Genomic DNA, 14834 nt, shown 5'->3' with positions numbered 1-14834 from the left:
CTCCCATAATATAATATACCATATATTATACACCAAATATTTAAGAAAATATAATCTTATCAGTTTAACAATTTAGATTCTTGAAGAAATTTTTACAAGTCAAAACCTGTTTGAACTTTTTGTTTCCGTTTTGGTAAAGATTTATATAACTGTCAGCAAATAACGCGTTATTAATTCCGAGAGAAAAAAATAATTTTGAGTCTGGTGACCTTAAAAAATTGTTAATAATGGTCTGCGCAAAATTCCTGTTCACACTGAAGCATCAGGTTATTATTTATTGTGCTTCTTAGAAAAAAACTTCACCTAAGTTCATGCAAAGGACCCTCGTTTCCAGTCGAGGATATTTCTTGAAGCGCTAAAAAAATATCCCCTTGGTGACATTTCCCCTAACCGGCAGTGACGTCACGCATCAACCTGTTAAACCTGTGGCATTCAACGGTAAACGAAGCAAGGACCTAGCACAAGGCTAAGCGGGAGAGAATTTCCCCCGAAGAGGAGGAAGAGAGAGCGAGTCCTTCAACCCTCGTCCTGAACTGGTGGTGCATTGAACCAAAGCCGGCTGGAGGGCGGATATCCTCGAAGGCTAAGGTCAATTGCAGTCGGCGAAGGGGAAAACCGGCGGCATTTCCAGTGAGCGTGGAATGTCCTTTTTGGGAAATTTCCCTGTTGCTCGGTGTGTTTTTATGGCTTCGCCAAGTCCTTCGAGGTCCTGCCAGTGCTTATTTGTCTGTGGTGGCGCGCACTACGCTTTCACCGCTCGACGGACGCGTTCGGAATTTTTGGTTTTCACTTTGCCGCTTTTTTGCGTCATTTCGTGAGTTTCGGGGTCCTGGCCAAAAAGGAACTGGACATTCTTTACCAACTGTGGATTATCATAAATAAATGTGTTCCTTAACCGCCGACGACCTGTGCAAAAAAAAGTGAAGAATTAACACAAATATACGGGCAATCGTCAACTGATTTGCTATGCAAACGTGGCAAGAAGTTCGCGAATTGCGACACAGGCAACACTTTATGCATAGTAAATTAACCCCGTTTTAACCCTTTACCTCCTGCCCGCCGGAAAACATGTGAAATAAAAACAAACGTGAAGGAACGCGAAAAAATCATAAATGCCAGGACACACACACACGTTCGCCAGGATAAGCGAGTCAAAATAATCATAACCGCCGCCACAGGACATTGTCTATGAATGTCGGTTTGCCGTTTTGGCACCGCCGTGGCTTCCGTTTCCTGTTTTAATGTTTACTTTATGCCCGTCGAAAAACATGTCCTTATCTCTCTCTGTCTCCCTCCCTCCCTCTCTCTTTCTCTCTCTGTCATGTGTATGTGTATGGATTTTTGAGCTAATGTAGTGACATTTTAGGCGCCACGATATAATAGATAATAAAATGTAATGCCGTCTTTTTGGCTTAGGCCCCGTTTTAGGGAACTCAGTAGTCCTTCGTTTTGACATTTGGTGCGTGCTTTCACCCGATTATTGCTTTTGGGGTCGTAATAAAAATCAGTCGCAGAAAATCTCTCGTCCGCTGAAAATGTATCAAGAAACAACAAGCCATCGTCATGCCTTAAATTAGATGGGATGATGTACCATAATGAGGATCTCAGAGTGCGTGTGTGGGCGGCTCTATAGAGTCTAAAGAGCTAAGGATATAGGGTATATTAATTTGTACGATATTGGGCAGAGCTTATTGTGCCATTTCGAAGGGATTTGGGAATCTTTATGGTCTGATTAAGTTTTGCTTTGAATTCCATTTAAAATCCTATCTATTCAAAGAAAAATTAAAATTAATTCTTCACTTATAGCAGAGAAATTTGATTTCGTATTTTTGGTAAAGCATAGGTAATGTTGCAAAATAAAACATTTTAAAATGTTGCATTTTAGTTTGTTCAGAGCCATGGACGTATTTAAAATTCAATTGAAGATTAGTTCAGCGGTTAATGAGATTCCGCTTGTGAGCTTTTAGGCTTGCTAATTAATTATGCAGTCAAATGTTTCGTACATTAAAACACACATTCCATTATTTATTTAACTTTTGATATGTAGGTACATAACAAATATCCTCACAGGAATTTCGATTTTTACTGATTTCAATTAGTCCAAACCAAAAAACAAATTCAAAACCGAGTACGTGTAATGTATTCTTTAAATTAAACTTCCCATAGCCTTCGGTATTTATTTTCTTCATGTGTGTTTGGCTTACTTATTATGCGTCAAATGCTGCCGAAAGTGGAAGTGAACACAAGTATAGAATGTGTTTGTCTAATTTTCGGAAGGCAAAACTTCCGAGGACGTGTTGAGCAACATAAAATCTGCTTAAAGTTTATGCAAGCAATATGTTTTCACAGCATCTTAGAAAAGCATTAGATGAAACTTACTGCAGTTTATTATTCTCATTGAATTTAAAAAACATATGTTGTTGGAAAATGGTTAGAAAAATATTGAGAAATTATGAGAAAATATAAAGCATTGTTTTTTTTAAGGAGTTTAGGATACTTTTTTTTAATTTTGATAGTAGCCTTATTTATTATTAATTATTATAAAAGGGACTTCAATCGGAGGTGATCAAAAGGACAATGAAATAATAGAACTGACAAAATGTCTCAGCTCTTCTTTATTTAACTATTGCTGAGTTTAAAGATCTTAGAACTTAGAACTTCTTAATGTAGTTATTTCTTTGTAACTTTGTGAGTTCAAACTGCATTAGGGATGTGAAAGTTCCTCTCCGTCCATATGCGGACATGTCAGTTAAATTCAATTTTCCACTCGTAGCAATTAAATACCCCACAGAACAAACCCACCCACCCATCGAAACCCATTGACACGCGTTGTGTCCCACTGTGTCTGATATGTGCTCCTCTCACTTCCGGCGCAACCGGAAGTACTCAAGCAAGCATGTAAAGGAAAAAGGGCAAACAAATCCAAAATAAACAAAAATCATGGATACAAAGAAGCAAAAAAAAAATAGAATACAAGCAAAAGGACGAAGAAAAAAGAAGCTGTGTGTGAAAAAGAAATGCTTACGTAGCGGAAATTAAGACCCACTCCAGTGAAACGTGCCACGCCCCCGAAAACAAAGCTGCCAAAAGTTCGTAAACAAACACATGTCTCGTCTGTCTGCTCCCGTTTACGGGCCCCCTAGAACCCCCAAAAAAAAGGACCCAAACCCCCCTTCAACTGTGTGTAAACAATCCCAAACATATCACATTTTAATCCGATGTAGTGGAAAATTGCGCCATGCGAAACAAGCAGCTAGGAAAATTGTTTCCTTCGCACTGAGAAATCCTTACAATTGATTGTACGCAATTTTTCGTCCTTAGCGGATTAGTGAAGACACGTAATAAGTTGGAAATGTCTTCTCAGCTTACGTAATTAAAAAACAACGAAGGTAACAGCAAGGCGAGTTCAAATGCGAGTTGCTTGTTGGTTGTTGGCCATCCTTGTTAGCAGCTTTCGAGCCATTTATGTTAATGGCTTTCGTGCACCTGGCCAAATCCTTACAAATGTCCCTCTCGCCATCCTCAAATTGAATAGTCCTCCTCGGTGCGTCCGTCGTATGGTGCTAATTTATGAGCTTGAGGCGTGACCATATGGTTGCACATCCGTCTGCAGGGACACTTGCCACCAGCTCCGCCTGTTTATTTGCTCAATTTATGAAGTTGAAATATGCTTTCGGTGTGTCCACGTCGACAATGACTTGGAAAATTGCCGAGGCGGTGCTGGGAAGTAACTTTAAATTAGTGTAAATTGTACTATATGTATATATGTATATGTATATGTATGTATGGGGGCCATTTTACTAATGAAGAAACAATTCATTGTGGGCACTGTTCAAAAGATGGATATATTTCATTAAGAACTAGCTTTGCTATTTTCGGAACTTATAAATACATTTTTAGTAGAACATGCGTGCTATTACATTGATTACTTTTAAATCTTTGATATAAGAATTTATATAATCCTTATAATATCAAAAAATTAGGATGAAATATTTTGGAGGTTACCAATTTAAAGTTTACTTTATAAACATATTTTTAAAGTGTATTTCGGCTTTTGTACTTGATTCTAAAGATATTATATAATCCTTATAATATCAAAAAATTAGGAGGAAATATTTTGGAGGTTACCAATTTAAAGTTTACATTATAAACATATTTTTAACGTGTATTTCGGCTTTTGTACTTGATTCTAAAGATATTGTCGTCCTTAATAGTTGAAGCATAAAGAGTTACCAATAATTCCCTTTTAAGATTCCGAAAAGTACTCTATAAATATTAATATATTTCCCAGCTAATTTCGATAGCAGCTGACGCTTATTAATAAGCTCTTGATAAATATTTATACTTCATGCTTGAATTAACACAGGGCCATTAAAATTCCGCTAATGTTTACAGAATATACAGAGGGTATACGAAACCAGAGAAAAATCTTGTTTTCATTTCCTCGGTTAGTTTTTTTTACGTATTTCTTTTCCTGCCCCCTACCATAAATTGTCTATTGCTGTCATACTTTTAGGCATTTAATAAATTTTATGACTTTTTTGGAATGGGCAGGGGGGAAATGAGTGGGGCTGCTGTTTTAGCGTTGCTTTGCTTTCTTTTTTTAATAACATTCGACGTGGTCCCGCTGGTTTTTCGCTTTCTCCTCGCTTTCACCGTTGTCCGCCTGGGGATATATACGCCTGTCTCCAGACTCTTCTCCTTCCTCCGGTTTTTCCCATCCACTTCCACTTCTTCGAATTGCAAATATGGGTATTTATGCCCCGCCATTCCGCCCCTGGTCGCTCCCCGAAGTATGCAACAATCTTTTATATGAGTTTATTATGTATGCTTTCGCTTGAAACACACAATTTCCTCAAGCGATTTCCGTTTTCCCCCACTCGATGGGTCTTATTAAATTGCACCACATCCCCCGTGCCCCTCATTATCCACCAACGGCCTCGTTAAGTAACAAAAATATGATGACTGCTTGCAAATTGCGCTTTAATTGAATTGCGCATAGATTCTGCTTTAGTTTTTTTTGTTTGTTTTTATTTTTGCCCTCTAGCTAGAGCGGAAGTTGAACGTTGGTTTTGTGGGGCTCTGACACGCCCCCCACGCCCCCAACTTGCGGCATAACTCAAAAGTCTTTAGAAGTGTTTCAAACTGTCATACGCATTGTAGTGCGCTCTTTTTACTTCCTTCCTTTGGTTTTTTGGTACAGCCTTTGCCACTTCATAATACCCTTCAAAAGAAGTAGGGATCTTAAGACCTTACGATTATTTTTATATAACAGATATGATGTTAAGAATTTTTTATTTTTTTGGTTTAATATTATTTGAAATAGGAATACAATTTTTTTATTCGATCTGTTACATTTTAAAAATGGGTGACACAGTTTTGGAATGGAATACCCTTAAGAATCGGGATCTTAAGACCTGACGATTACTTTGTAAATGATTTAACAGATATAATGTTAAGTATTTTTTATTCTTAGTTAACATATTAATTGCAATAGGAATATTATTTTATCATTTGATCTGCTACAATTGAAAAATGGGTCTCACAGTTTTGGAATGGAATACGCTTTAAAAGGAATGGGGATCCTAAGACCTAATGATTAATATTAATATCATATCACATATAAATTGTTAATTATTTTTTATTTTTTATCAAAATATTAATTGCAATAGGAATACTATTTGATCTGTTACAGTTAAAAAATGGGTGACACAGTTTTGGAATGGAAACTATTTTATAGCGTACTTAGAAATCATTGAAAAGGTTCTCCCACAGCATTTATTTCTGCTTCACCAGTGCTTAAACTCTGCTTTTTTGTTTGAATAACATTTTAGGTTTGCTTCGGCTTTTGGTGCAATAAGAGCAACTGAAAGAAAGAAAGAAAAGCGTGCACTTTCCGAAGTGGGCTTTGTGTGAAAAGCGAGTCGAGAAAAGCCGGTCGGGTGGCAACTGGGTGGCTGAAATGCTGGTCAACTTACTAGCAAATCAAAAGCATTTCTAACCAACTTGGCAGCGAAGTTTGCACAGCGTTTTGAGCGCAGAAAGCTCCACTAAGGGAACCGAGATTGAGTGCAAATAAAATGATGTCATGAAGTGGGTGGGCGGGCTAAAAGCCCTGGAATGCATGCTCCACTTTATTTCAGCTATCAACTCGTAAAGTTTGCGGCTTGATGGCCTCCAGCAAAACGTCGGCTTTTCCCAGTGGGGGGAAAATCTGTATTTTTTCCTTACTTTTGCACTACAAAACTGGAAAAGAGACCACGGCAAAGCTGCAATTACTAGTTGAAAAACGGGGGAAGAAATGGGTGGCAGTGCGGCCAAACTCAATGCACAAATCTTGACAAGTATTTTGTCAACTTTGACTGCTGCCAGCTGGAAGCAAAGGCAGATGAAGTGCGAGTAACTTCAACCTCAAAGCAAAAGTGTTTAACTTTAAGTCCTGCCTCTTGCCTTTCTCCTGCCTTTATCCTCGATGTCTTTCACTTTTTTCCTCTTTTATCTGAGTCGTCATAGAAACCGAAAGTGTCAGGGATTAGGTGATGCTGGAGTGCTGAACTAGCCACGTGGCTTAGAGATGGGCTAAAAGCTCCAGGGAATGGATGAAGACAGGGATTTTCAGGCGCTATAAGTTTTTAATATTTTATTTATGTCAGGAGATTTAGTATTCCTTGCATTCTGAAGATTAAAGAACCAGAAAGAAAAGAAAACATGAAAACGAAACATGAAATTGAAATAGTCTTTTGTTTCCTCTATCTATATATATCTATCATAGCTCTCTCTATCATTTAAGATCCATAACTGAATTCAACCTAGTGAATCTGCAGATTTTACTTGATAATTAAATATTCTTTCTGTGGTGTTAATCTGTCTAATGAAATCTAATTGATTTTGTATCCTTAATATTCATTTGCATATTTTACTCACGAGACCATCTCTAATCTGGATTAATCAACCTTGGAGTGATAGAGGTCCCCCAACTGCATTCCCCTCCTTCGTTTTTCCCCTTCTTTGACACTAATTAACTTGATTCAGTATTCGAGACTACTGCCATTGCCTACTGCCATCTGCAATTCAATTAAAAATTAACATTTTAATTGCAAATTACTTTGAGTATACTTTATGGGGCCGAAAGCGCAGACACCGGCCGTGAAGCTCCACTTAACTGGAGTAACTTCTTTCACTTCTGCCACCTGCAGCCTGCCATTACCGGAAACGGAAGTGGATGCGGAAGAAGCAGAGGCAGAGACAGAAGCAGCAGGAGGAGCCATTGGAACGTCAGCTCATTTCAGGGCGTTTAATTTTATCATGCGCCAACAATTATGCAACTTGTTGGTTCACTGCCTCAAATGGCCAGGCGGTTTTCAATTTGTTGCCAATAAAACTTTTTCCATTTCGGTTTTCCCTCTCAGTTGCTTCCGCACTGGCCTAGCGCAAATTGTTCTTTTCTGCAGGCTGCCTCGTCATAGTTTTGTGAGTGGGCCAAAATAAAAGAAATTAAAACTTTATCCCTGGCTTTCCCCACTGTAAAGAATGCTGAGATAATCGCTTTTTGGTAAACAGAATGTTCCATGTGGATTTGAATTATTTGCTTTATGTATTTCGATTGGGTACCCACTCCAAATTTATTAAACAAATCTCAGCCAATGTAATGGAAAAGATACCTTTAGTTGAGTGCTCAGCGATTCTTTTGTTCACTTGGCTTTCCATTTAATAAATTCATGCATCCATTTGCTGGCAATTCGTTATTGATATCTCTGGTATTTCTGCATTTGTTGCACTGCTTCCATCAGGGGAAATTGAAGGTAAAACGAAACTTAATCAAATGTGAAACTTTAGTGAGCACTTGATATGCATTTTCGTATTGAATTTCCTTTCCTTCACCTTCTATTGCACAATCATTTTTTTATTCGATTATTTGTATACGCAAAAAACTACCTGTGCTTTTATCGGAAGCCAAAAAAAAAAGGTTAGTCTACCTGGTTGAATTGAAGAGAGAAAATTGTAGGTAAAAATGTTTTTAGGAAGGTTTAAAGTATAACAGTATGCTAAAGCCACATTTTAAAAAATACCTATTATTTTGATTTTGAGGCCTTGTTGCAAACATTTAAGATAAAACCGTATGTGCAGTACTTTAATACGTATTGTTGCTCACTTTTTTCTCTTCCCACTTCCTGTTAATTGCTTTTGTAGACAAATTATAAAAAAACCTCGGCATTGGCATTGTTTTTGGGTCTCGGGCTCCCTGAAACACTTCAAAAGCAGACAAAACCACGAAGTAACCATGACCATGACTTGCCCGCAAAAACCACCTAAAAAAATAACTCTTTTTTTTCCCAACTCGCTGGGTCAGTTTTAATTTAACTTTGACATGCATCAGCTCAAAAATCCAATTACAAACACAAATGTAAACAGAAACACAGAGAGAGAGAGTCCCTTTTTTTTGCGTGAGACTAGAAAACCCATTAACGCCTTTTTGCCCTCCATAAAGATGAAGATTTATGAAACCATTAATTTTGCCCGAGCGTCGAAAAAATGTATACAAATTCTGTAAGTGAGTGAGTGAGTGCAAAACGCAGTGAAAGCAGCAATGAAATCGTAGAAATGTCCAGTCAGGCGGGTAAACTGCGACCGGGTCCTTCGACCAAGCCCGATCGCAATGCGAATGAGGAGAACCAACTGGGCGCCAAGCCCAAGGGCCAAAGGACTGATAATCACCCCAACCAGCAAAAGATACTGCCACATCCCAACTATATGGAACTGGAGTTCCTGCCCACGGAGCCCACGACATCGGGACAGAGTACCACCTATCCGGATTTGCCAGTTAGCTATGCCACCTGCTTGGTGGGTCCACCGCCATATAGGGATCCACCGCCCCCAACACCACCTCCCCTTTCGCAAATGCCCTCAAGGCTGCTCCACTCCGCCCCCAATACCCCAAGTCGTGGCAAGGTCGTCCTGAGCAAAAAGGAGCGCAAGGAGCTAAGCAAACAACTGGGCATCGATGAGTCCTCCATTCTGAGCAGTAGTGCCCAGTCGAGTCCTTATAAGGGACGTGTGAGTGAGCTGAAGAACTGCATAGCTCGTGGGCTTTTTGCCACACTTCATCGGGGTTCGCAGAAGTCCTTGCATCAGCAGGACGAAAGACCCGTCAGTCAGGAGATTTCACCACCTCCTCCGGCTCCAGAATCGGCCAATAATAACGAAGATGTAGCAGACTATTCCGAAAAGCTAAAGAATTTGCCAGTGCGACAACGTAAAGCGGCCACCTCTCATATGGAAAACTATTGCCTCTTCGATCCTGTCGACTTTATCAACGAAAAAGCCATGAGATATCCTAGTTCCCATGCCCATGGCTTGAGGGACCCGCTTTTTAGCTCAAGACAACACTTGGTCTGCGAGGATGAAGATGAAATGGTGCCGGAAGTCATATACGACAATGAAGAACTGGAACTGGAAGAGACCATCATTATAGAGACCTCGGCCATGCCAGAAGCCGAATCGGAAGCAGAACCGACCCCGAAAAACCCAGAGATCTTGGCCAGCTTTGATCACCACAACTACTTTATAATAGAACCAGGGGATTTCGCTATAGATATTGGCATACCCAATCCCTATACCAACGAGCAAGTGGTGAATGCCAAGCTGGAGCAGCAGAATCTTGAGAAGCTCTTCAGCGAACTGGAGAATACGGCCAGTATGTCGAATAGTCAGGAGTCCAAGGATACGGAGACCACCTCCACTGCCCTGGTGGAATCATCCACTTCGACTAACTCGGCCAGCTCCGCGGGCAGTTGCTCCATGGCCAATCCTGCCCAGCAATCGATGAAGAAAAAGCTTACCTTTCTTAACCTTTCACCCTTTCGCAGTGGCAAAAAGTCCTGCGTTACGAACGCCTTTGAACAGCACAGGGCAATTTCCGAGTTGGTTAGCACGGATCACATGTTGCACCTGCAACAGTTGTTGCAGCAACAGCGAAAGGACCAGAGATCCCACACCGTTCCCACGGAGTCCAATTATGTATTGTTTAATCCCGGTCCAGTGCCCAGTCGTCATGTCCAGTATAAGATAAGGAAACCACGACCTTTATCAACGCACAGTGATGCGGATAGTGGATTTCTATCGCCCTGCTCCCCCGATGAAATGAGGGCCAATCCGGCCATCCTGGTGCTTCAGCAGTGCGACAGTGTCCAGGGATATATGGAGGTGAGTTTATATGATCTTTTATTAAGAACGTAGATATAATGTGTAAAAACTTAAGGGAACAATGATACAGATAGGAAATCTGTCTGTGAAAAGGTCATTCTCTAACTATGATTATTTATTTTTCTAGCAACTTCAATGAAACTTTTTATTCCCAAGGAATATTAGAAAGGATAGCAGAACTGTTAACGATTCATATTCTGTTTTTATTATATTTATAAAGGGTACATTCATCTTTACTTGAATTCTGATTTGCCTGAGCTTATAAACACTGAGTAAAAGTTAAGCTTTATTGAAATTCTGGTTTCTGTGGGTAATATTTTTGTGAAAGCTTTCAGAAAGTTAAAAGACAAAATAAATCTTTGTTAATACCATTTTTCTTTGTGTTTCACTTGCACAGGGGACATTCTATATTACCCTATGCAAATCTGAGCATTAGAGCCAAGATGCAGCCGAAAAAGTGCCATCAAAACCTTATGGCTCATTTTTGGGGTACTTGTGACCTCCTGGGCATTTAACTAACTTTCAACCATTTCTTATATAATCCTCTTACCGTAATGTGAATCGCAGCATTAACCAGTGGTAGCACCCCACACAGCAGGTCGTATCGCAGCTTATCTATATGTATAATTTCGCATATCTTAAGCCGGTAATCATTGCGGGCTGTTTCCGATGTCGCACTTGTCGCCATTTGCCGGCTCACTTATCTTAACGAGCGAGCAACTTAACAAGTCTTATTATGCATCTTGAAATACCCCAGGGGAGGTGTTAGCTTACATCCACATACCCCTCACGAACCCCATTATCCGAAAAACCACCCACCAAAGGCAATGAACAAATGTCAACCCCCACGGCCGAATCGTTGGGTATAAATTATCAAAAAAAGAGTCAGGGAAGTGCAGTTTCGAGGCAGTGCATTGCAAATGATTTCCCAGAATCGCGGGCCTTCCGAAGACTTCCTTTTTTCGGGGTTCTGCTGGATTGCATCTGGCTTTCCCATTTTCCCTCGCTCTTGTTTTCCCACTTCTTGTTGCCTCTGGGGAACAATCAATCGTCGCGTTTTCACTGCTCGCTTCATTAGTTTTTCCTACCGCCGAACATTAGTTTGATTGTGTGCCCAAGTGAGGGACAGGTTGATGGGGGAAAGTGGGTGAAAAACCAGCTACACCAGCTGTATGTACAATCTTAGCGACTTTTAATGGAATTGAATTAAAATTGTTGCCATGGTGTTGAGTGGAGAGTGGGAGTACTTATGCGAGTACGACGTCGCCACATAAGCTTTCCCCCCCAGTTCTACCAGTTTTCCCTGCCACAGGCATTTTCCATCATTTGCAAATTGAAATACGCGCTGTACATTTTTGCTTTGAGGCATGCTAACCAAAAAAAGCAAGAAGGAAACACTTGGGGCGATTTTTTGATGCCTGGCCTGGGCTATGCCATCTAATGAAACGACGACAGGACATCAAGTGAAGCACACTTTTTGGCCCACTGGAGTGGCCTGCAAAGTGTCAAGTGCATTGCTTTTCATATCCTTGTCGGCGGTGGTTGGTTCTGGGTTGGATGGATGAAATAGATGGCCGATGGCCGGGTGAGCTGCAAATGAAGGTTTTCTCCAAAAGCCGGGGATGAAGGGGAGCAGGAGTAGTCCTGCAGCAAATGGGATGTAAATTGATATACGCGGGGGGCACTAACAGGACCTTCTATCGGGCTCAAAGGTAAAATCCTGCCATAGCTGCACTGAATGTAGTTGGGAGCTGGAAATTAGTTTCACAAAAGATGGTTATGAAAGAAGGAGATTACATCAAAATGGGTCACTTGAGAAAATGGTAGATACTGACCAGGAAACAGAAACAATAAGCTAAAAATCAATATAAGACGTACCGCATCTTTGTGAAAGTTGCAGGGAAGATGTAATTTCATTACCTTAGGTAACTAATCTTGTCTTAGTATTTTTAATACAATTGACAATTGAGACAAGGTAGAAAATATGAGATTACATTAACCATTTTTTTAATTTTATGAAAAGTAACTTAATTTTAAAATTAATGTATAGAATTCTTCAAATAACTTTAGTTGTTTATTTTAATATTGACAATTGAACCAAGTTAGAAAATATTAGAGAAAATGCTATTCTTATAAATCTCAATTTAACATTAAGCATTTTTCAAATTTAATAAAAAATAAATTAATTTTGAAATGAAAGTTTGGAATTCTTTAAATAACTATAATTGTTCACTTTAATATAAGAACCGCAATAGGTGAAAATCAAAGCTAAAGGATTTAAATTTACTATGTTATTGTTAAAGTGTAAAATATTTGTTAAATATATTTAACATTTTCTTCAAGTGAGATTATGATGCTTACACAGCTCCATTTAACCAAAAGAGTTCCTTTCAAAATTATACAAAACCTCCCTAGAATATCTCATTTGTTTCAAAATTTTTATCACCAGCAAGGACCAAAAGTTATAATCAAGATACAAACAGCTGCAGCATCAGGAGTCAAGTAATTGTAATTGTCTGCACTGTTTTGCTTACAAACTTAAACCACAGTTTTCCACTTCACATATTCCACCCCCTTTTCGTTCAAGTATATATCGCAATATCGCAGCACTCCGACTCTTCAGTCCGAAATGCCACTTTCCATCAAAGTCAAAGCAAACAAAAACATTTTTGGAATTTATGCAAACGGCGGCTGGCGTTTGCATAACCATAAATTACTGTCCTTCCCCCCCCGGTTTTTGCGCTAGGGAATGGTCAGCGGATTTTTGGCCTAGGTCGATGTTTTGGCTACTGCCCGGTTTTTGGCCAACAGTTTTGGGAACTTCCCCAGCCTGCTTGAGCCAAAGTCTCAATTGCAAATTGCAAACAGCGTCGAGGCATGCAATTTAGCTATCCATACACACCCGCTATCCTTTACCCGGATTTCCCCCGAGTTTTCCAGGGAACTTGTCGCGAGGCGCTAAGCTGTCAACTGTCAGGCGGAGTTGTGTGTCCTTGCGACAGGATGCGGATGCTGTGGATGCACCCACAAATGGGGGTAGCTCTACAGTTGCACCCAGAAATCGTTTACCCTTTCTGGGAGGGTGGGTGGTTTTATTGCGCGGGGGTGGGTGTTTTTTTTTTGGGGGGTTTCCAGGGTTTTCATCCCGGGGATGGCCATTCGCAAGTCGCGTGTCGTGCGGCTACTTTATAGATCCTGGTCCACACCCACAAAACACCCTTAACCCCCCCTTGAAAACCCCTCTGATTCTGATTAGTCCAATAAGTTGTAAAAAGTGTCGCTACGCCTGCTGCATTCCCTTGGTGATTATCAGATGTTCTGTCGTTTCGGGGGTTGGGATTTCATTTCGATAACTTTTTGATTTATGACCGGCAATAAATGTTCAATGCATTTTATAATTATGTTGCGCCTACAGCGACAAATGTACGGAAAATGCCATTGCCATATGTGCGAAATTGAACATAATTACGAATGGGATTTTCACTTGTTTTTTTGCAGCAAATTATGTTTCATTTTATGCAGCTCGATAATGCACTGTTCAAAATGAAATAACCAACGATGTGAATTTTTATTGAAAGCGTATAATAAAAAAAATGTATTTTAATACCTAATTAGTATAGTAATGCCCTTGAAGAGGATATGGTGTTTTAAAATAATTGCCATGCAAGATTGCAAATTAAATTGTAAACATAAAGATTGTGTGAGAGCCCACAAAATGTTTTTATTTAAAGCATGATCACTTCAAATAAATAACCTGGGTTTTACCAACTATGAAGAAGTAATTGTAGCTTTTTATAATATATTCCAACAGAATCGTATCACAAATGGGGATATATTTTAACAGAAAAAAGAAATCATCCCGAATTTAAAACACAGTACATTAAACAAAACCTTAAAAGGGATCACCGGGATAAAGGCCGAAAGCAGTAATAAAAAATTCCCATTTCAAATGGTTAATCATCTCAGAATTACATTTATGGTGCTCACGTGAATCCATTTTCCATTCGCTTTACGGCCAACAGCGAATTAAGAAAAAAGAGACAAAAGCCTGCTTCATCCGTGCAATAAAAAAACCAGAAATTATTTTCGCTTTCGCATTTAACAATTAAGCAAGCACGGATGTCCTCGATAAGGAACTGCAACTGCAACTGTCAATATTGTAAAAGCTTCAACTCATTGCCCTTCATGTTTTTCCTCCTGGGCATTCCACACGCCCACCCCAAAAAAAAGGAGAACAGATTAAGCTGCAATTTATACAGAAAATATTTGTATTTTTCTCTCGTAATTATATGGGTGGAGAAAAATAATAATTTTAATTTTAATTTTGCTGCATTAATTTGGCGGGCAGTCCCGATGTCCTTGGAGGCATTTTCCAGCTGGCGGCACAGAGTTGGTTTAATGGACATGGGGGGATATTAATGCCACAGTTTGCAGCACATGTGCTGGCGACTGCATCCTCTGGATTCTTTAGTTTTCCGGCTCGAAAAGGGGGGATAGGGAATTCCCCTTAAATGCACATTTCATATTTTTCCGGCACACTTAAAGTTTTCAATTTGCTCGCCCTTTGCTGCAGGCCTCGGGTTTTGGTTTTCGGATCCATTTTATTTACATGGACGGAGACTCCGTCGACG

The 14834-nt window shown here is 39.7% G+C and overlaps 1 protein-coding gene across 4 annotated transcripts in view; it reads left to right on the top strand.

The window, feature by feature from the left end:
* The window catches only part of LOC119547588 (protein sickie), a 180591-nt gene that overhangs the window by 17526 nt on the left and 148231 nt on the right, over nt 1-14834 (top strand). Inside the window, exon 1 of one of the 4 annotated variants that reach the window (XM_037854496.1) lies at nt 8514-10203. The exons of 2 other annotated variants lie outside the window; for them this stretch is intronic. In XM_037854496.1, the coding sequence (XP_037710424.1) occupies nt 8602-10203 (1602 nt within the window). In that variant the 5' untranslated portion in view covers nt 8514-8601. Of the gene's footprint in view, nt 1-8513; nt 10204-14834 lie in introns of those variants that run through there. One more of the 4 variants, XM_037854497.1, reaches the window with a different exon arrangement.

The sequence above is a fragment of the Drosophila subpulchrella genome, chromosome 2L (assembly GCF_014743375.2).
Source record: "Drosophila subpulchrella strain 33 F10 #4 breed RU33 chromosome 2L, RU_Dsub_v1.1 Primary Assembly, whole genome shotgun sequence".
In the NCBI taxonomy this organism is placed as follows: Eukaryota; Metazoa; Arthropoda; class Insecta; order Diptera; family Drosophilidae; genus Drosophila; species Drosophila subpulchrella.
Note: the sequence above shows the minus strand (reverse complement) of the source record. Positions and strands in the feature narration are given on the sequence as shown.